This window comes from Lagenorhynchus albirostris, chromosome 7 (assembly GCF_949774975.1).
Source record: "Lagenorhynchus albirostris chromosome 7, mLagAlb1.1, whole genome shotgun sequence".
NCBI classification, from domain to species: Eukaryota; Metazoa; Chordata; class Mammalia; order Artiodactyla; family Delphinidae; genus Lagenorhynchus; species Lagenorhynchus albirostris.
In genome coordinates this window covers 114,695,949-114,719,902 of record NC_083101.1, presented here as the reverse complement: position 1 = coordinate 114,719,902, position 23,954 = coordinate 114,695,949, and the positions used below count along the sequence as shown (strand labels likewise).

At 41.2% G+C, this 23,954-nt stretch overlaps 1 protein-coding gene across 4 annotated transcripts in view; it reads right to left on the bottom strand.

Moving 5' to 3' along the window:
- The window catches only part of SPOCK3 (SPARC (osteonectin), cwcv and kazal like domains proteoglycan 3), a 432,576-nt gene that overhangs the window by 10,510 nt on the left and 398,112 nt on the right, over positions 1 to 23,954 (bottom strand). For all 4 annotated transcript variants that reach the window (XM_060153639.1, XM_060153638.1, XM_060153640.1 and 1 more), the window contains one exon: positions 1,907 to 2,128. In XM_060153639.1, the coding sequence (XP_060009622.1) occupies positions 1,907 to 2,128 (222 nt within the window). The remainder of the gene's footprint in view (positions 1 to 1,906; positions 2,129 to 23,954) is intronic.

The following is a 23,954-nucleotide window of genomic DNA, read 5'->3' as shown; positions in this document are numbered from 1 at the left end:
CTGTAAATCAGCAGTCCCCAAACTTTTTGGCACCAGGGACCAGTTCCATGGAAGACAATTTTTCCACAGATGGCGGGGGGGAATGGTTCAGGCGGTAATGGGAGCTACGGGGGGGGGGGGGGCGGGGATGGTTCAGGTGGTAATGTGAGCAGTGGGGAGCGGCTGTAAATACAGATGAAGCTTTGCTCGCTCGCCCACTGCTCACCTCCTGCTGTATGGCCCAGTTCCTAACAGGCCACGGACCAGTACTGGTCCGCAGCCTGAGGCTTGGTGACCCCTGCTGTAAATGATTTAAGGGTATACTAGTCATTTAAACCAGGGCAAAACTTTATAGGGGTATTCAGTCACCTAAAAAGCACATATGCAATAGTGTAAGTCAACAAGTGTGTGTTTGTGTCAGTATGTGAGTCTGTGTTTGTGAGTTTGTGTGTGTCTCTGTGCATGTGTGTGTGTGTGTGTGTGTGTATGATTTAGAATATTTTAACAAATCCAATCTACTTTTTAAACTCTGTTTAAAGTGGTTTATAAACACATTAGTTGTTTAATCTATGCTACAAACCCTGCTGTTGACTCACTGCTAATCAATTTAGGCATAAGCATGTCATCCCTAATCACTGAACTATTACTAATATATGAAAAAGTAATTGTGATAGTAAAATGACTGATATAATGTGCTGGCTTCCATATGAAAACTTGGGAATCATTAACACAGATTAGAGCAGCTTGTTCATTCCGATAGCTGTCAAGGGCTTTAAAAGGCAGTGACAATAGCAGATGTATCATGTTAGACTAATTCCCCATTTGTTTTTCAAAATTAGCATCAAAGTTACACATGTCATTTTTTCTTAGTTTCCCCAAACTTTATCATAATTTGAATGTTTTGGGTCTATTTCCCTTAGACACAATTTTAGTTATCATTTGGTTGATTACATAAGCATGGCTTCAATTTTCCCTTACGTTACCGTTTCCTACTGAAGCAGGACCCATAAAGGACAAGCCTCATCCAACCCTTCAGGCTGCCTCGCCTCTCCCGGGGAATCGAGACTCTTTCTTTGCTAGTGCATTTTCATAAAGCTAAGTTATCTAAAAAGTTTGAAAGGCTAAGTCATTTTAAAATCAAAAGTGTAAAAATAACTTTATGGTGAATGCTGTGGTTCATTTGGCTCGTTTAATAAGATCACAAAATAGAACTTTAAAACTCCACAGCGCAGTGATAAAAAACCCATTTATTTTACACCATGGGCAAAGCAGATAGCAAATTAATTTAAATGATTACTTTTAATATCTCTGTTCTCATATCTCTGTGTTTCTTGGTGGTTCATAATGGAAACTATAATGAAGTGCATTAATAAAAAGTATTAATTACTATTTTTCACGTCATTTAGCGTGTTTTGCATCCCTGAGTTATACTGTTCAACGTGCTGTTTATTTGCTCTTTTATTAAACACTCTAATTGGAAAACTATTTCTCACAATGAATGGGGTGTCACATACTGGTTTTTTTTTTAATTGAAAAAAATAAAAAAAAAATTTCCTTGGAGTGTAGTTGATTTACAACGTTGTGTTAGTTTCAGGTGTACAGCAAGGTGAATCAGTTATACACATGTACATATGTCCTCTCTTTTTTGGATTCTTTTCCCATTTAGGCCATTGCAGAGTATTGAGTACAGCTCCCTGTGCTGTACAGCAGGTCCCTATCAGTTACCTATTTTATACATAGTGGTGTGTGTATGTCAACCTCAGTCTCCCAATTCTCCCCCAAACCCTTTCTCCCTGGGAGCCAAAAGTTTTGTTTTCTGCAGGTGTAACTCTCTGTCTCTATTTTGTAAATTGAGGACAGGGTACAAATGAGCTTGTCTGTAGTACATGGCTTTACTGCACGGACAAGATGGCCTTTGGCTCGGTACCTTGTTGCCTCTGGAAGCAGTAGCACCACTCGTTGTTGGAGATGGAGCTGTCCTTGTACGTGTCACAGGAGCTGAAGAAGGCCTCGGCGCACCGCTCGTTCTTATCCAGGTAAATGCTCCCAAGCTCCGACTGGTCCAGGAGCAGGTCGTAGTTTGTATCAAGTCTGTTAAACATCCAGCCGAGTGAATCCTTGCAAATTGGCAAAATACTGGTATCAAATCCTAAAGGCAAAGATGGAAAGATATTAGCTAAACATGAAAGTTGCCATCAGCAGCAAACAAAGTAAAGAAGTGTCACAGCGGGTTTGTAAGAACAAATCTGACTCCACGTTAGATCTGTTTCTTTTTCATTAACCTTTGTACTCTATTGCTTTTGCTACAGTTAAGAATGTTGCCTACAGCCTAACATACACAGGATAGCCCAGTTCTCAAGGCTCTGACCTTTAAGGGGGTAACATTTTTCCCTTCATATAGAGATAAAAAGTTGCCCAACAGAGAATAACATTTGGCTTGTTGGAGGTTTACAGGAACATCGTGACCTGACCTGCGTGGACAGATGCAAGAACAAGGATTCTGACACCATGAAGTTCGCAACAACCAGCCACGCCCCTCCCTCATCTGCCTTTAAAAATGCTTTGCTGAAACCCTTCTGGGAGTTTGGGTTTTTTGGGCATGAGCCACCCATCGACTTGCTTGGCCCTGCAATGAACTTTTCTCTGCTCCAAAATCTGACGTTTCGATTTGTTTGGCCTCACTGTGCAATCAGGTTCCTTAGGGCACCTACTCAACAGTCAGAAGTCGGGCTTACATCCACCTTGAGTAACTGGTGTCAGAGTGAAGTGGGGTAGTAATATACACCTCTCAGGATAGCTGTGAGAGTTAACTAACCAGAATATAAGGCGTCTAGTACTAATCAGTCATTCATTCAGTGGCAGTTACTACTGTAATTATATATTACTTACTATTCTTTTTGTTGTTCAGGCTTTTTCTGAATAAATAGGCTAGACACATGCCTTGCTAGGTGGATATAGCTATAACTGAATAATAATACCCTACTCGTAAAGAAATAAAATTCATTTTTTATTCAAAGAAACGAAAATGCCCTTTGAACAAAAGTATAATTAACACATAATAAATAATAACTTCAATAACGCTCTGTATCTTGGTACAACCATGGTGACCGTGATAGTTCACAAGTAATATCCAGAGCAAGAAGAACCAGCAGGTACTTTACACACTGCTCTGTCTTCTGCTACCCACAAGGCAACTTTTTAAGCACACAGCCACTAGAGTTAGGCAGCAGGGTGCACTCGCAGCAGAGGCGCATCAGAGCCACACACCATCGAAGTGTGGGTTACCCGGGTCAGCTGCTGACCTCGTGAAGGCCCGGTGTCCTAAAAAGCAGCAGATGCAACGTCAGCGTGTGAAGCGTAACTGAGAAATCTGCTTTCAACCCTACTTTTCTGTCAGGTTTAAGCTACCTTGAACGCGGGTTTTGTTCACCCGGTTTTTGTTTTATGTGCTACTTTTCATGCATTGCAAGTGAAAAATACAATACTCGCGTCACTGGTATGGAAGAGAGGGTGTGTTTGGAGATGATGGCTTTCTGAAGACCGAGCATCAGAAAAACTGAACCTTCAACGGCAGGGGCTGAGGAGCCGTTGAACCGTTTACGAGCGGAAACCCTCTCGGGGGTAGTGATGTGTATGTTCTAATAGTTACATGCACTATCTTGATAATTTTAGTCTGTTAAAATTCGAGATGCAAGAATAAGTGCAGATATAGATATTGAAGGTTTCCTGTTCAAATCCTGTCTAGCATTTTAAGGATACTTAGGATTAAAAATGAAACAGGACTTAAACAATTCATAATTTCACCTTTTCAGGGTTTATTTTACTAATAAATTCAGAGCATATTTAGTGCTTTCTACCTGTGCATCACTGTCCCGCAATGGGGGCCAAAGGTAAAGTGGTATTGTGACACTTTCATAAAAGCAGAGAGACAGAAATTCAGTGGTTTTCTCACTGTTTGTATTTTTCTTTGTAAAATTGTTTGTAGAGCCAAACAGAATTCTCCCAAACAAACAGACAGAGAGCAAACATGAACTGCTCAATTCCTATTGACTTTCCAGGTCTTGACGCTGGCTCTGAGAATGCAGGGTTCAAACATACAGACAAGACCCCATTCTCTTAGAGTTTACTTTGAAAACCAGCCTGGTTTGAGATATTGGTTGAAACTGCCTCTTACCACCCAAAGTTGTCAAATGCCCAGGGATTACATGAAGAAAGCAACTGCAGAAAAAGATATACTAAAGTCTGTAAAACCATTCAAAGAACCTGAGTTCGGGGTGTGAGATTCTGGTGTGCCTTGGACCCCACCCTTCCGTCCCCAGCTCATTTTAGGAGGCAATGGAGAAACTTAACTGCCTTCAGCAAGATCTTTTTTGACCCACCTCCTAGAGTAGTGAAAATAAAAACAAAAATAAACAAATGGGGCCTAATTAAAAGCTTTTATACAGCAAAGAAAACCATAAACAAAATTAAAAGACAAACCACAGAATGGGAGAAAATATTTGCAGACAATGCAACCGACAAGGGATTAATCTCCCAAAATACAAACAGCTCATGCAGCTCAATATCAAAAAATCAAACAACCCAATCAAAAAATGGGCCGAAGACCTAAATGGACATTTCTCCAAAGAAGACATACAGATGGCCAACAAACACATCAGAAGATGCTCAACATCACTAATTATTAGAGAAATGCATATCAAAACTACAATGAGGTAGCACCTCACACCAGTCAGAATGGCCATCATCAAAAATTCTACGAACAGTAAATGCTGGAGAGGGTGTGGAGAAAAGGGAACCCTCTTGCACTGTTGGTGGGAATGTAAATTAATACAGTCACTATGGAGAACAGTATGGAGGTTCCTTATAAAACTAAAAATAGAACTATCATGTGACCCAGCATTCCCACTACTGGGCATATACCCTGAGAAAACCGTAATTCGAAGAGATACATGCACCCCAATGTTCACAGCAGCACTATTTACAATAGCGGGACATGGAAGCAAACTAAATGTCCATTGACAGATGAATGGATAAAGATGTGGTACATATACACAATGGACTATTACTCAGTCATAAAAACGAATGAAATAGTGCCATTTGAAGACATGTGGATGGACCTAGAGACTGTAATACAGAGTGATGGAAGTCAGAAAGAGAAAAACAAATGTTGTATATTAACGTATATATGTGGAATCTAGAGAAATGGTATAGATGATCTTATTTGTGAAGCAGAAATAGAGACACAGATGTAGAGAACAAACGTATGGATACCACGGGGGAAAAGGGGTGGTGGTGGGATGAATTGGGAGATGGGGATTAAGACATATCTACTATTGATACTATGTATAAAATAGATAACCAATGAGAACCTACTGTATAGCACAGGGAACTCTACTCAAGTGCTCTGTGGTGACCTAAATGGGAAGGAAATCCAAAAAAGAGGGGATATATGTATACGTATAGCTGATTCATTTTGCCGTACAGCAGAAACTAACACAGCATTGTAAAGCAACTATACTCCAATAAAAGTTAATTAAAAAAGAGAAGGAAACTTACCTGCCTTTATGAACAAAAGGTCTTGGAAGAGGAAGAAGGACACTGGGAGTTAGTGATGCGAGTTTATCCCATCCCCCCACCTACTTCTGAAGGGAGGGGTCATCTGGCGAGCCTCCCAGAGCTCTGCGCGGGGTCGGGGGTGGGGGGGCTGCAAGAGCATCCCGTAAATGCACCAGTCTGCAAGGACAGGGAGAGTCTGACCCCCGGGGGAAGGCCTGCTCATCTGCTTTTTGATGAGTCCTGTTGCTGCCAAAGTGGGAAAGGCAGCTGGAGTACAGCGGCAGGGACGGCTCTGGGTCAAGCAGAGCCTGGAGGCTCACTGGGTGCTGGAATGCTGAGGTGGATGGGATACAGGGCACCCCAGAGGAGGTGAGCAGAAGCCAGTGGCTGGGGATCAACAAGAGAGCTCCCTGTTGGGAGGAGTGACGGAGGACCAGCGCAGAGACCACAGAGCAAGCGTACCCTGGCCTCAGCACAGACAGGCTGCAGTGCTGACGTGATCGGACTTTGTTTTATTGGGTGGGCCCCAAAGTGCCTTCGGTTTCTCACGTAAAAATAAAAGACACAGTTTTCATTTTCACCAAGAACTTTCTGGATCAGCGTATTCACTCTTTTGCTCCATTACTTTCTGCCATTTTGCAGGCAACTTGATAATTCCATCTTCCCCAAACTTTTTATCTTTTTGAGCAAAGAACTGTTCCAGGTGCCTTTTACAGTCTTCCAGGGAATTGAAAATTTCCCCATTAAGAGAATTTTGTAAAGATTGAAATAAATGGAAATCCGAAGGTGCAAGGTCTGGTGAATACGGCAGATGAATCAGAACTTCCCAGCCAAGCTGGAACAGTTTCTGCCTTACCAAAAAGTTTCTGGTTATCAAAAAACATGTGGTCTTGTATTATCCTGATGGAAGATTATGTGTTTTCCGTTAATTCCGGACGCTTTTTGCCGAGTGCTGCTTTCAGTTGGTCTAATTAGGAGCAGTAATTGTTGGAATTATTCATCTGGTTTTCTGGAAGGAGCTCGTGATAGAGGACTCCCTTCCAATCCCACCATATACACACGTCACCTTCTTTGGATGAAGACCGGCCTTTGGTGTGGTTGGTGGTGGTTCATTTCACTTGCCCCATGATCTCTTCCATTCCACATCGCTGTACAGTATCCACTTTTCATTGCCCGTCACAATTGGTTTTAAACATGGAACGTTTTCATTACGTTTCAGTAGAGAATTGCATGCAGAAATACAGTCAAAAAGGTTTTTCTCGCTTAACTTAGGTGGAACCCAAATGTCAAAGCAAACTCACATAACCAAGCTGGTGCAAATGATTTTCAACACTTGATTTAGATATTTTGAGTACGTCAGCTGTCTCCTGCTTGGTATAACACTGATTGTTCTCAATGTCTCGATTTGATCGCTGTCAACTTCAACTGGTCTGCCTGACCATGGAGCATCGCCCAGTGAGAAATCTCCAGCACGAAACTTCGCAAACCACTTTTGACACATTTGATCAGTCACAGCACCTTCGCAATACACTGCAAAAATCTTTTTGTGCGTTTCAGTTTCATCTTACCTTTCTTGAAATAATAAAGCACAATATGCCGAAAATGTTGCTTTTTTTCCTTCTGTCTTCAATATTAAAATGGCTACACAAAAACACACCAATTTTGATGTCTTTTTTTAAATGCACGCTGATGTGACAGCCGTCACATACAAACTAACAAAATTGTTTCAAATGAAGTTAAAGACAGCTAAGTGCTACTAGAGCCATCTTACGGAGAAAACCGAGCGAACCTTTTGGCCAACCCAATAGAAGGAAAACAGCCTCTGCACAGGATTAGATGGCAACTGGGCCGGAAGCTGGGAGACCAGCAGGAAGTAACCATCACAGCCCTCGTGCGAGATTTTTGTGGGTTGTTTGTATCACATCTTCACTCGAGCTTCTTTTGAACAATCATCAGTCTTTAAAATATGTTTTAAAATGATCTCTGCCCAGCTTTTATGATGTGCCAGCCAACATCCTTGTCAGTTTTTTTTTTTTTTTTTTTTTTTTTGCGGTACGCGGGCCTCTCACTGCTGTGGCCTCTCCCGTTGCGGAGCACAGGCTCCGGACGCGCAGGCTCCGAACGCGCAGGCTCAGCGGCCATGGCTCACGGGCCCAGCCGCTCCGCGGCATGTGGGATCCTCCCAAACCGGGGCACGAACCCGTGTCTCCTGCATCAGCAGGCGGACTCTCAACCACTGCGCCACCAGGGAAGCCCCCTTGTCAGTTTTAATGCCTTGTTATTTTTCTCAGTATAGGGTGAGAGAAAAGTGGTCTTAACCATTCAGTGGTTTTTGTAGCTCTACTTTGAGGAGAGCTTGTCTACAAATCAGATCTCAACATGAAAGAATGTTTCTGAAAATATGACATGCATAGATACTTAACAAACCTTAGACACAACAGGACCAAGAGTTTATCCTTTATGTCACAAAGAAACGGACTTCTTATAGATTACATGCCCGGTGAATGATCGATTTGATGACATGTGATGTCTTAGATGGAGAATGTCAGGGAATCTGATTTGGATTCAGGTCACTGGCCTGAGTTCTGCCGCTACCTTGTTGTGGTTAAGTTATTTAATGTATCAAGACTGTAATGTCCACATTGAGACAATGTGGGGATTTTTAAAGTATGATCTCCATGTTACCCTGGAGATAAAAAATACAGTGAGTTTACGTTATTTGAATGATATATTTATACACAAAGTTGTGTTACAAGGGTCACTGGAATGAAAGTAACAGAAAAGGACTACAAATAAAACTATTCTGATAGTCTAAACTATCAATGAATGTATACTATTGATTCTGTTGATGCTACAAATATAAAATAAAATTAATTTGGAAAAAATTTTCAACTTTTGGAGCCACAGATACTATGTGGTGACTTTGAGCATTCTCGGATATGCTACTGTATATTTATTATATATAATACAGTACAAATATTATATATGCGTGTATATATATATATATATATATATATATATATATATATATATATATATATAAAAGAACTCTAGGTCCAGCCAGAAATCTGACTTGGGTCACCAAAGTAAAAACTTTTGCCTTCACCCAATTTCTGAAGTCTACTTTGCCTCATAGAAACATAACCAGCTTTCGTATGATTAGTATTTCCATTATTTTACTTTCAACTAATTTGCATTTTATATTTAAAATGGGTCTCTGAGAGACAGCATGACAATGAGTCTCACACTTTTTCCAAGTGTGACAATCTCGGCCTTTTTACTGAAGTGTTAAGGCCACATGCATTTAATATTATCAAAATGGTTGCATTTAAAACTTCCATCTTGTTATTATTTGATTTGTCCCTCTAGTATTTGTCTTCTCCCGTCTTGTTTTTATTAAACATGTTGCTTTTATTTTTTACGATTCCCACTTAATCTCCACTATCGGTTTACGCGGCAGGCAAAACCGTGGTCCCTCAAAGATATCCACGTGGACCTATGGGATGCCACATCCAAAAGGGAGTTATGAGTATGGGTGGAATTAAAGTTCCTAATCAGTTGGCTTTAAAATTGGGAGCTCATCATGGATTATCTGCATTGACCCAACCTAATCACATAAACCCTTAAAAGTGAAGAACTTTTCCCAGCTTTAGTCAGACAGAAATGACACAGGAAAAAAAAGGCTTTAAAGACGGAGGAAGGAGGCTGTGAGCCCAGGAACACGGGTGGTCCCTAGGAACTGAGCACAACACAAAGGAAAGGGGGCCCTGGTCCTACAACCACAGGAGCCGAATTCTGACCACCATCCACCGACCAGGGAAATGGATCCTCTCCTGGAGCCTCCGACACCTCGATCTTAGTGTGGTGAGACCTGCGTTACACCTTGGACCTACAGAGCTGTGAAACAATGAAAATGTGCTCCTGAACTACAAAGTTTTGAGGTAATGCTACATCAGCAGTAGAAAACTAACGTAGTTTATTCACTATATTTATTTTATTGTTTGGTGGTTGCCCAGGGTTTACAGTATACGTCACTGGCTATCATGTCTACCTTCGAATGATGTCACAGCCTTGACATCCGCTGTAAGGAACTTACCAGAGTGTACTTAGACCCCAATTCCTCCACACTTTCTGCAATTCATCCATTTTAATTCTACATGTTATAAACCCCACGCGCTGTTACAATGTTTGCTCTAAACAACTTAATAGCTTTTCAAGTGATTAAAAATGAGAAAAGAAACCCTTTTAAAGGAAACTTTGTTTTCTATGCATAACACTCTGACACCAAGTGTGTGGGTTTTCCGCCCAGCAGTACTCTATTTTCTGTGGACGGCAGTGAGGGTCCTGCAGCTCAGTTTAGTCCTTACCTCTGTCCTCAGACCCGAGAGCCTATGGGCTGAGCTCCACAAGACGGAGCCCGCCCCACATAACAGCTGCGAGAAGTGGGGACTTGGGTCGACTGGGCTGCAGACGGGGGTTCCCACAACACTCCTCAGGTTCTGTGACTTATTAGAACGGCACAGAACTCCGGGAAAACATTACCTACGTTTGCCAGTTCATTATAAAGGCAATTATAAAAGATAGCAATAGCCCAATGAAGCGGTACCCAGGGCGAGTTCTGGAAGGTTCCCGGGCCGGAGCTTGTGTCCCACGGGGCTGGCGCGTGTCACCCTCTCAGCACGGGGGTGCACCCACCAACCCAGAAGCTCTCTGGACCCTGTGATTGAGGATTTTATGAAGACTCCATCACGGAGGCATGAATGACTATTAACTCCATCTCCTCCCGAGAGGACGGAGCGGGGCTGAAAGCTCCTCCCTCCTAACTGGGGCGTGGTCTTTCTGGGGACCGCCCCCCAACCTGAGGCCATCCAGGAGCCCCAGAGTCGCCCCCTTCCGTAGAAGACGCTCCTTTCACCTAGCAGTTCCAGGGGATTCGGGAGCTCTGTGAAGGAGCTCCTATCACCCTCATCACGCAGGAAATAACAAGGGTTTTAGGAACCCTCTGTCAGGAACTGGGGTCAAAGACCAGATATTAGAACAAGATATGCTCCCAGCACCTCTACTACTCAGGAAATTAGGGTAACAGAGGCTCTGTGTCAGGAAACCTGGGCAGGGACCAAATGCATTATTTCTCACCATGTCACATGTCACCCCGATAGTCCTCTGCGTAGATAGAAACTTCCGCGTGGCATCACTACCTTCTAGAAATTCCTGTAACATTTCTTGAAATCTCTCAACTTTGGATTGTTTAAAATGTCTTGATTTTAGGGCTTCCCTGGTGGCGCAGTGGTTGAGAGTTCGCCTGCCGATGCAGGGTACATGGGTTCGTGCCCTGGTCCGGGAAGATCCCACATGCCGCGGAGCGGCTGGGCCCGTGAGCCATGGCTGCTGAGCCTGCGCGTCCGGAGCCTGTGCTCCTCAACGGGAGAGGCCACAATAGTGAGAGGCCCGCGTACCGCAAAAAAAAGTCTTGATTTTAGCTTTCTTTGCCAGGGATGGTAGTTTTTTTCTTTTCCTTTAGCACATTAGAAATGTTCCACTGTGTTCTGGCCTCAAGTTCTCTGGTGAAAAGCTTGCCGATGTCCTGATCTCTGTTCCTCCCCCCTTTATTTTCCTTCCAGCTGCTTTTAAGAGGCTCTTCTTAATGCTGACTTTCGGCATTTTGATTAGGGTATGCTTTGGTTCGTTTCTCTTTGTTTCTGTTTCTTGATGTCTGTTGTACTCGTATCTGTGGGTTTATAATATTCATCAAGTTCAGAAAATTTCAGCCATTATTTCTTCATATAACTTTCTAAGCCTCCCACCTCCAGTACTGTTATTTCTAGGTAATGTAACTGACATGGCCCCAGAGTTCACTAAGACACAGGTTTCTGTTTGTTTCTTTCTTCCTATGTGCTTTATTTTGGGTAGTTTCTATCATATCTCTTCAGGTACATGGACTTTTTCTTCTGCAGTGTCCAACGTGCTTTTAACTCACCCAGCACATTCTTCACTTCATTTCTTGCCAGCTTCCCCAGACATACTATGTGGGTGTTTTCTTCATATATCCCCTCTTGCAACTGCTGTCCCTGTTTACCTTTATATAACTGTGCATATTAATAATATTTACAATAGTTGTTGCAGGTCCTTGTATACTCATCCCACCATCACTGTTATTTCTGGGTGTATTTCCTGGACTGCAGTTTCTCCAAGCTGTGGACCATATTTTTATGCTTCATGGCATACCTGGCAGATCTCAGTTGGATGCTACACCTTGTGAATTTTAAGTTATCGGTGGCTGGGTTTTGTGGAATACCGCTACGTGTTATACTTACTTCTGGCATGAAGTTAAAAACCTGCACGTCAGTCTGACTCTGAAGGCAGCTTTAAGGCTTTGTTATGTGGGTGCAGAGCAGACCTTCACTCCAGGACAGATATAGTCCCACCAGCAAAGCACGTCTTATTTCACCATAGGGACGAACAACCATTTCTTCATCTACTCACCAGGCAAGGACATCTGGGTTGTGGCCAGTTTTGTAATTATAAATGAAGTTGCTATCAACATTCACATATATGTTTTTATGTGAGTGTATGTTGTAATTTCTCAAGGATAAATATCTTGAGATGGGATTTCTGGGTCATATGGTATGTTTATGTTCCTTTTAGAAAACCCTGCCCAACCGTGCTTCAAAGCGGCTGCACAACTTTGCATTCCCACCACCAGCGGACGAGAGACACAGTCACCCAGGCGCCACCTAGCACTGCTATTCATTTGGAGCCATTCTCATAAGGATGTAAGACGCATCTCACTGTGAACAAAAGTTTAGCATCTCCCTAATGTTGATGGACGTCCAGATTCTTTTCATGTGTTAATTACGTCATATCCCTTCTTTGGTGATGTGTACAGATGTTCTGCCCACTTTTAGCTGGGTTGTTTGTTTTACCACTATTGAGAAATGAGTGCTATTTATATTTTCTAGATGCAAGTCCTTTATCAGATATGTACTTGCCAATATTTTGTCCCACTTTGTGGCTTGTCTTTTCACTGCTTAATCAGTTGCTTTCAAAAATCAAACATTTTTAACGCTGATGAACTTTGGCATCACTTTTTCCTTTTATGCATCGTGTCTAAGAAACCTCTGCTGACCAAAGGTGACATGTGTTTGTGCTTATGTTTTCTCCTATAAGTTTTATAGTCTTAGGCTGTCCACTTAGGACTGACTTTTACTTGAGGTAAATGATGACTTTGGGACTCTCTTCCATGGACTGCTCTGTTGGACACAAGTGAAACTCAGGCCACCCTTACCCCACTTGGGGAGAAAGTGAACCTCCCAGCTAGGAACGGGGACTACATGTTCCCTTGTGCTCTGCACGTGCTGTAGGGCCTTGTGTTGCCCCATCGCGGGACGCACTGCAGCCTGGGCCCAGTGATCACATGGCCTGCCGGCCACGGCAGCTCCTCAGAGGGAAGGAGACACCAAGCTCTGGACCACTGCCTGGTTCTCCCAGGCTCTCTCCTGGTCACAGAGCCCAGGACGAGGTACACAGATGTGGTCCCTTTCCCAGGGCGGGCTGCTTGTCCCACTTCTAATCTCGACACCACCAGGGTCACTGGGGGCTTTGTTCCCGTAGCTGCGCATCTCAAAGGGAAAACCAGGCGCAAATGGGATCCCGTCCCCACCCTGTCCCAGCACCTCTACTTTCTTTCCTGGCCCTCAAAACTGCAGTCAAGGATAACCAGTCAAAATCAGTGCAAGGAACCCCAGGATCTTAAAGACAATGACGCAAAATTAGTACATTTATGGATTATTATGAATGATCCCCTTTTAGTTTATATGTAATTAACTTTAAAACTAGTGAGAAGGTAATACTTCATATAAAAAAATTACTCATAAATAGATTTAACTCGTTATCAACCTTTGCATTTTCCTCCGGATGTTAGAACACAGGGACCCAATGCTACAAGTGATACAGTGGAGACTAAATAAACAGAAAGTGCATAAACTGTATTTAAAAAGCACGTGATGCTGTCTGCTCCTAGTATTTCTAAAAATGGCTCGCTCCCTATTTTTCTCCACTGCTCTGACTGGGTCTGTGCTGTACGTCTGGGTTATAATGTGGCCCCAGTGTTCCAGCTGGGACATTCTTCTCATAAAAGGCTCGATGCCCAATTTCCAGGAGCTCACAACTCAGTGTTATCATAAAGACAGGGGATCTGTGTGTGAAAGGCTTTCCCATTGTCACAAAAAGGATCAAATCTGCTAGTCTGTCAATATGAGATGAGAGTCGATGCCCAATTTCCAGGAGCTCACAACTCAGTGTTATCATAAAGACAGGGGATCTGTGTGTGAAAGGCTTTCCCATTGTCACAAAAAGGATCAAATCTGCTAGTCTGTCAATATGAGATGAGAGTCGATGCCCAATTTCCAGGAGCTCACAACTCAGTGTTATCATAAAGACAGGGGATCTGTGTGTGAAAGGCTTTCCCATTGTCACAAAAAGGATCAAATCTGCTAGTCTGTCAATATGAGATGAGAGTCGATGCCCAATTTCCAGGAGCTCACAACTCAGTGTTATCATAAAGACAGGGGATCTGTGTGTGAAAGGCTTTCCCATTGTCACAAAAAGGATCAAATCTGCTAGTCTGTCAATATGAGATGAGAGAAAAGATAACTGAGGGATAATTTAAATTTATAAAACTGAAATATGTATTAGTTAGGAAACTGACACAATGCAACATTCAAAAATGGATTTTTAGAGTCTAAGGTAATTTGTACCTTATAACAAATTCAGACATAACACACAGCGAGCTATGTATGGTTTACTCAGAGGGGCTTCAGGTCACAGGCTGTGGTTCTGCATGGCGTGGCCTGAAGGTCTCCGACGGCTGTGACTTCCTGAGAGTTCCCCTTAGGTCTTTGCAAGGTTTTCCTCCCTTGAGAATGATAACTTTCATGAACTTTTATGATAGTTTTTTAAAACAGAAGTAACCTAGGGCTCAATCTTATAATAAATGTCATATTTGGGATACTTATATTTTTAGGATGTTAAAAATAATAAGTGTGTGGCTTTCATCATCATAAAAAGAATATTATATGTAAAAAATTAAATTAAAAAGGATAAAATTACCATGTGTCTATGCAGACAAGGATGGGAACTGCATTTAGAAGGAGGTTAGGTCATTTACTTTCTTCTTCTCTCCAGTGTTCCTGAGATACAGTTGACATAACATTGTATTATTTAGTCCAAAGTGTGCGGCATATTCTCTTAGTAACTTTCAAATACGCAACACAGCATTGGTAACTGTAGTCGCCATGCTGCACATTACATCCCAGGACTTATTTATCCCCAGAACCGCTTATCTTCTAAGTGGAAGTTTGTACCTTTTGACCCCTTTTGACTCAGGTCACCCATGCCCACCTTTGGGAACTACCAATCTGCTCTCTGTAGCCATGAGTTCTCTTTTTTTTTAGATTCCTCATACACATGAGATTATAGGGTATTTGTCTTTCTCTGTCTGACTTATTTCACTTATATCTGGGATATTTAAAAGAGAACATGTAAGTAAAGCCACTGTCATTTATTTATGTTGTAAAATTTGTCATTATCTTAAAACGCTTTCGATAGTTAAACTAAAATTTAACACGGTGTGAGACTCTATCAAAGTTTGTCTGAAAAAAGTAATACTATATTTTACTTGTTACTTGTTATTTTGTAACTTAGGTGTAGCTGAGCAATCAAGCATAGCTAGGGTGTGAAGCTGGGCATCGTGTTAAAAATAAATGACAGCGAACCCTGTGGGAGAAGATAATGCTTAACTCTTGAACATTTTACAACAGTCTCTCCTTTTATTTATTAATCCATTTTTGTCAGTGTCCTTCCTTTATCTGTTCCTTAAGTATTGGTAGTCTATCTAAAATATGACACAAATGAACGTATCTACGAAACAGAAACAGACTCAGCCAGAGAACAGACTTGTGGCTGCCAACGGGGAAGGAGTGGGTAGGGGAGGGATGGAGTGGGAGTCCGGGATTAGCAGATGCCAACTAGTATATGTAGGATGGACAAACAACAAGGTCCTATTATGTAGCACGGGGAACTATATTCAATATCCCATGATAAACCATAATGGAAAAGAGTATTAAACAAAAGGCTGTAAAAAAAAATAAATATTGGTATTCTAAGAACTCATTTCTCAACTGATTTTTTTCTATTTATTCACACCAGCTCGTGTGGGGATCATTCACTTACATGGTCTTAACCAATGTCCCTCAGAGCCCACAGCCTATGTCTTCAGCCCCCCTACCTTTTCTGAGGTTCACACTACGTAAGTATAAGCACAGGTCTTATCATATAAGACATTGTATGATAACAGTACACTGATTATATAATCAGATATACACATATCTCAGACAAGTGTGGTTTATAGGATATAGTCTGAATCCACTTTTATTTTTTCTCTGATGCTCTCTACACATGTGTTCTTTGGTGGAAGTTTCATTCTATCTCTGGGTGAAAACACAGGTGGTCCCCTAATTCCTTCAGCTCGGCTTCAGGTAACAAGTGTAGGTGAACTGGCATTTCAGAATGCCTGACTTCACGTCACCCACACAGCCCCAAACATGACCCTCCCAGTCACTACCTGGGGATGTGGCAGAGGCAGTCATGTAAGTGGAGCATCATGTGCCCCAATCCTTCTTCATTCCCTTTTTTTCTTATGACTCTGCTCTTACCTTCTCTTTTTTTTATGACCCTCCTCTTTTTTTTATGACCCTCCTCTTACCTTCTCTTTTTTTTATGACCACCTCCAGTTTGGAAGTAGGTGAAGGATACTTAAGGGCGGGTGGGGAGTTTCTCACCACACTGATGTCTGGCTGAGGACGGCTTTGTGCTGGGGGGGTTCATCAGGCTTTGAAAGCTTCACCTGTCTTTCTCCTTGTAGATCCTTTTATGGACCTTCCAGGGCTCCCTGGTGTGAACAACTGCATTTCCTGGATGTGTGACACTCCTCTGCCGTCACCTCAGCCCCTGCGCACCGGGTGGTCCCTTCTCTGTTGGGACTTACTCACTACACCCTCTTGGGCAGAATTACGTTGGTTCTCACTCACAGGGCTCAAATACTGTCTTCAGTAAATATCCTTGTGTGTTTTGACCAAACACACAACTCCAAAGCAGCAGCAACTTTCCTTTGCTTTGACATCAAACAAGTAAGCAGCTCATGACTGTCTCTGACTCTCAGATTATCCCAGTGAAATTCAGACCAGAATCCAATTGTCGGGGAACACATAGAAAACTGAGCGGTTTTGCTGAAATCTGTCTCTCAATTTGAAGTGAAGGGAAGCACAAATCTATCATCTTCTTAGGTAACATTAAAAACTTTGGACAGTAAAACATAAGTTTTTTTTTGTTGTTTTTTTTGCTGTATGCGGGCCTCTCACTGTTGGAGCCTCTCCCATTGTGGAGCACAGGCTCCGGACGCGCAGGCTCAGCGGCCATGGCTCATGGAACCAGCCGCTCCGCGGCATGTGGGATCTTCCCTGACCAGGGCACGAACCCGTGTCCCCTGCATCCGCAGGCGGACTCTCAACCACTGCGCCACCAGGGAAGCCCCATAAGTTTGTTTTGAGGTAGTGAATACATTTAGGGAAAGACATCCAAAGCAGTACAAGTCGTTCATTATCAGCCCAGGACAGGGGTGTGGGGAAGGAAACGCTTAGACAAGACTCACTCAGGGACTCACTTGGGCAGAAAGACTGATATCCCAGACCTGGTCAGGCACAGTAAGGATAGGGGAGTATCCTTCACTCGTAAAAGGAAAGAGAAATCACTGTGCAGTACCCTCTGCATTTTATATATCCCATGACTTATGAAATATTTAGCATACAGAAATCTTCAATTAAGGATATAAAAATTATCATGGAAATAAATGGTTTACTGTATGAAAATCATCTCCTTAAAATAATCTTTATAGGTAGAGATATAAAGTATTAGGGATGCCCACCAAAATACTTTTTCCTAATATTAAGGACATGGTTTTAATCATTAAATCTCAAGATACCAAAAACCTGGGTAGATTTTTGAAATTTGCAACAGTTAGCGCCAAGACTAATATGAGTAAATTTGACAAAGAGATAATTTAATGGACAAAAATCTTTCTCTTGTGAGTTGGTATAGATTATCAATGTAACTCAACTCAAGAAAGCTTTAAATACATGTATTAATCCCACTCTATAAAAGTTATTTGTATTTATAAGAAAAGAAACAAAAACATTCAGAAACATGATAATAAAGGCAAAATAACGATTAGTAATTTTTCGAAACATTTCTAAAATCTTTAGCCAAGATGAAATAGGAAGCTATCCTCTGTGCAAGTGTGTTTATATGTCTTTATCTGTACGAGTGTATTAGAGGCAGCTATCACAATCGACATGAATTATGTATCTGAACTAGTTTAATATTCCTTGAGTACTGAGAGACCCACTGGGAGGTTACACAAAGAAGCAAAGAGCAGAAGTTCATAAGTTCAGAGCCCACAAAATCTATATTCAAATCCCAGCTCTACCACTTACTTATTGTGTGACTTCATGTTTTAACTCTCAACCTTCTTCATTATAAAGCGGAGAAAATAATATCCAACCCGTTCCCTTATCCTCCACATTCACCAATCCTTATAATCCTTTAGAGCACTGAAATTCCCATGAGACATCTAAAATCACTTTTAATAAATGCCTAGCAATGTCTCTTCTCTTCAAAGATGTGTCAAAATTTTCTGAAAGGCAGAAGTTATCAAACACAAAGTCTTTATAATCGAAAATCATCTCTCAACATCCCTGAGTGGTTTATGCCACTGTAGAGAATGGAGTTATTCACATCTAGAATGTAGACACGTAGCAGTTCAGTCCGTCATCTTAGGGAAATGCAAGCCTATATGAACAACTGCATCTGTTTAGGCAGCAAATATATCAGCATAACTGAGATTCACAAAAAATCAATGTAAAACCATCCAAAGGAAAGCAAAAACTCATTAAATGTAAATTTTGAAACATAGTAAAATTGACTGACGGACTGCCCTGACTCAATGAAGGTTTAAAATTTTAAAGAGTACTGTAATACCAAAAAAAAAAATAAATAAATAAAAACCCAAAAAAGAAGACTGTTAAATTCAGGAAGGAAGAGGGGTAAACAGGAATATGTAATGGAAAATAAAGTATCATTTTAGCCCACATTGGGTTCAATACACAGGTCTGGTAGATTCGAAGACAAAAATAAGGTAAGACAAAAATCCTCTCCTCAACCTGTCATTTAAACAGTTATTTTAGATTCTGTTTCCAGTAATGTCTGAGTAACATATACTGGACTGATTCTCCTACTCATGAATTGTTAAACTCTGCACATAATTTTAAAAAATGACAGGAAGGAACCAAAGAGTGGATAAGAAGCAGGCACACTCTGGTGGGTAACCCATACTCTGAGGAGGGAAGGTCTATGGAGTGAATTCTCAGGTCTCACTGTTTTTGAGCCTGGGGACAGATCTGGCATGGCAAATCACATGAGGGACAATGTTGGCAAAAGAATGCAGACATTCCAGCTTGCAAGAATCAAAAGACTGTTTAAAACTGCTGAAGATCTAGGGAGAAATTCGGGAAGGAAAAGAGAGCCCAACATTGTCTGCCCTAGATTCTGATGACCCATCAGACACACACACACACACATACACACACACACGCATGCACACCATGGACTCAACTCACCTCCACTAGAGGCTGCAAATCTGAACTGAGGTTAGAGCTGGTGCCCAAGAAATATAGTTTTCATTTAGAGCTCAACAACATTAATCATCTGCTAAAACAAAAAACACTCAGTGGACTAAACTAACATAAAAAAGCCTCCCACAATTTAATATCCATAACTTGGGGGCACCATCCAGAATTAGGAGATCTATAAAGCACCAGGGAAGTGGGACATGTTCTTAAAAGAAGAGATGATCAACTGAGAATAAACCTGAGATGAACCAGTTGTTGAGTTAGCGGACAAAATTTTAAAGCAAATAAAATAGCTCTCTTTAATGAAGAAAAAAATACGCTTGTAATAATTGCAATGACAGGAATGATCAGAAGAGAAGTAGAAATTATAAGAAAGAACAAAATAGAAATTCAAGAATAAAACAACAGATAAAGCTACACAACCTTAAAAAAAAATCACAGATGAAGCCAAGAGCAGAAGTGAGTTCACAGAGGAAAGAAAAATACTTGTGTATAGATCAGCTGCAAGGATCTACTGCAAGAAAAGCCAGGATAGGAATGAGCAGAGCCTCTGAGACTGTTACATTGTATCAGGGAGCATAACACATGTAGTTCAAGCCCAGACGAGAAGAGAGAGAGAAAGGGGCAGGAGAAGTAGTCGGAGGAAAGGTGGTAGAAGTTTTGATAAATACCTAAATTTACAGATTAAAGAGATGTAACAGTCCTCAAGCAAAAACACAAAGGAGGTCATTTCTAGTCGAACTGTTAAGAACTAAAGATAAATGACACATCACAATTAAACGATTCAGTTAAATACTGGTATCTCATCAGAAATTATAGAGTCCTGGAAGCGTTGAATGATATCTTTAAATGAAGAAAGAAAACATGTTTTTAATGCTTTCAAAAATCTATATCCATTGAAAATATTCTTCAGGCAAGAATTCCCTGCTTCCACTGAGGGAGGAAGTGGAAAAGAGTATTTTTCTCACCCTAACAATAAGAAAAATATGAAACATCTACAAAACCACAATTTTTTGAGCTCATCAGGGACTCTGTGTCTCTGGGCAGTGTAATAACTCAGGACCCATGACAGTCTTATGGCTCCAGAAGGAGACAGTGCGAGCATCTGATCACCTGAGAAAGCCACAGAACATTATATAAGCTATGGAGGAGAACGCAGCCAAGATCTTCCATGAATTGCGGAAGGCTTAGTGTATGTCTACTCTATGACAGCAGACAACCCCTGGAAGCCACAAAAGGATGAGGGATTCATAAGCACCAACAGATTTTATTCCACAGACCTCAGCAAGTGCTTTCAAGAAAGACACGGGGTGGGACAAGAGACCCAGGAAAGCCACCTGAGAAGCAGAAGCTGCTGTGAGAAAGTATGAGGGTCCACCTATGCCCCCTCTCCTGTACCCCTCACAGAGCAAGCCTGAAGTTCCTGGGGGAGAGTGGGAGCCTCTGTCACCCTGTGGACACAGCTGAGGATACTTCACCACAGGAGTGGGAAAGAAAACCCAGCTCTCTCTGAGTGACAGCAGGACAATATTCAGGGTACAGATCATGGGAGAACCCTGCCACCAGCAGAGGATCGGGTCTCTGAGAAGGTCCCACCTCGAGACCCAGGTACATGGTCCTACCTACAGCTACAGCTCAACCAGAACAGAAAGGGATGCTCCTAGGTCCAGGTAGCAACTGTCGAATACCGAGTATCAGTAGCCTGCCAGTGGGGGAAAGACCATGAAGGGGGACCTTCCCTGAGGCTGGGTTTCAAAGGAAAATCATAAAGAAGCATGTGGAGAAAAAGACCATGGTGACTAGCCCGACCACAAGCACAGGGCAGCACAAAGGAATCTGAAGCTTGAGATGCAGTGAAAGGGACAATTATAAACCAAAACACAACCAAGTTCAGGTATATGACTGGACCGACTTGATCACCTTATCAAAGGCCAAGCAAAACAGGAGGCAGCCTCACTTCCAGGCATAAAGACTATTTACCTCAGTCTTACTGTCTACTCAACATGTCCACTTTTAACGAAAGAAACAGACATACAAAAAAGGAAGGAAAAATTTCAAAACATTGCTATGAGACGAAACACTCAATAGAAACAAACTCAGATATGACAGAGGCAGCAACTATCAGAGAAGTAATTTAAAATGAATATGATGAATAGATTAGATGCTGTAGTATAAAAGGTAAAATCTGCATTAAAACTATAGGCAGAAACTATAAGAACAAAAACCTAAAAGATATGTCAGGAGAAGTAGGGGGAGGGGGCGGGGCAGGAGTGCAGGGCATACAAGGCCTGTAGATCATTATCAAACAGACCAACAGACAGTGACTGAAATGGCAGAAGGAAAAGAGAGAGAAAATAGGGTAGAAGAAGTATTTCAAGAGTTAATGAAGAATCCTCCAAATTAATGAGATACCTCAGACCACAGAGGTAAGAATCTTAGAGGACACCAAACAGGATAAGAACCAAACAAACAAAGAAACAAAACCTAGACACGTCGGAGTCAAAACCAGTGATGGGGAGAAAAATCTTTAAAGCAGCTCGGGGCACAAGACACATTTCTACAGAGGAACAAAGAGACGAGAATGACCAGCTGACTTCCCAGCTGCAACCACAGAAGCCAGAACACAAGGAAAATTCATCTGTAACGTGCTGAAAGGAAATGGGCTCTGGACCCAAAACTACCCAGAGAAATTACCTTTGCAAAAGGAAGGAGAAGTACCTTTCAAGAAACAAAAATGGGAGAAAACTTATTTAAAACAGATGCGATCTATAAGAACTGTTGAAAAAAAGAAAAGGTTTCTTTAGGCAGAATAAATGTGATATTAGGTAGAAACTTGGATTGCTACAAAAAAGAAACTGAAGATTTCTGGATGTTGCATAAATAAAGATAAACATGAAATTCAGGTTTTTAATTTCAAATGGTTTTAAAAGATAACTGAATGTCTACTCTAAAGGTATTAGCAATGCATTTGTAGCATATGTAAAAGCAAAACATACGTTAAAATAGCACAAAAGATGGGATAAATTGAGAGCTGTTAATTCCTTCTAATGTATACAAAATGGCAAAACAGTATTTGAAGGTAGCTTGTGAAAAATTAAATTTATATCTTATAAATCCTAGAGCAACCAATAAAAATCTTTTAAAAGAAGGTAAAGTAAAAGTAATGTCAAGAGCAGAGTCAAATGAAATCATAAAAATACTTAACTGGTCCAAAACAAGGCATTATAAGAAAAGAAAATGGGCAAAGAGGAGATGGAAAAAATAACTAGCAAGAAAGGAGATTGTAATTAAACCATATCAGTAACTGTATAAAACGCAAATAATCTAAGCATATCAATTAAAATACAAAAAAAAATGCCAGGCTGAATAAAAAAACAAGGCTCAACTATATATTATTCTAAAGGAAACCATTAAAAAAATGGCATAGTAGATTGAAATTAATAGATGGGGAAAAAATTATCATGCAAACACTAATGAAAAGAAAGCCAAATTGATTCTACTAATAATATATTTGACTTCAGAATAAGGAATGTTACCAAGATAAAAAGGGGCATTATATAATAATAAATTGTTCAGTAAGAAGACAAAACAACCCTAAATGCACTTGTTACCAGAAATGAAGCTTCAAAATACATGACAAGGGGATTTCCCTGGTGGTCCCGTTGTAAAGAATCTGCCTTCCACTGCAGGGGATGCGGGTTTGATCCCTGGTCCATGAACTAAGATCCCACATACTGCGGGGCAACTAAGCCCGTGTGCCACAACTACCAAGCTCCCATCCTCAATGAGAGAGCCCGTGTGCTGCAAACTACAGAGCCCATGCGCTCTGGAGCCTGTACGTCACAACCAGAGAGAAAAAACCCTAAAGCCACAACTGGAGAGAAGCCCGTGTGCTGCAATGAAAGATCCCGTGTGCCTCAACAAAGATCCCGCGTGCCACAGCTAAGACCCAATGCAGCCAAAAAAAAAAAAAAAAGAAAAAACAAAACACATGACAAAAAAATGAACAGAACTGAATGGAAGAACAGAAAACTTCCCAGTTATATCTGGAGACTTCAACACTATTCTATAAAAAAAAATCAGTGGAACAAGTAGACGGAAAAGAGTATAGAAGAGCCGAACAAAATTTTCAACAAACTTGAAATAACTTCTACCGATAGGACACTCCAACACATAATAACAGAATACAGGCTCCTTTCAAGTGCATTTGGAACATATTGTAAGCCGTAAAACGGACTTTAACACATTTGAAAGAACTAAACCCACATGAAGTATGACATCAGAACGTAACACAATTACAGGAGAAATGAATCACAGAGAAACTCAAAAAACAGAGAGGTTAAAGAGAAAATAGAGGCATAGAGAATAAATGTGGCTTAAATAATCGCAAAGACGTTATTTTAATTCAGTAAGGAAATATTATCTATTGCCAGAATCCTATCACACGCCAATAAACTGGGGATGGTTTAGAGATTTAAGTGCAAAAATATATACATTAGAAGAATATCCATGTCAGTATTTTCTTAGGGAAGTCTCTCTCACAAACTAAGAGCTCTGAAATCAAAAAAGATGCTGTGAGAACGTATTTGCAATACGATAACGATTTAAAAGGTTAAAATGATGGAGAGTAATCAGCTTGCTGCCACGTACTGTGTATAGTGTGAGATCATTTACATT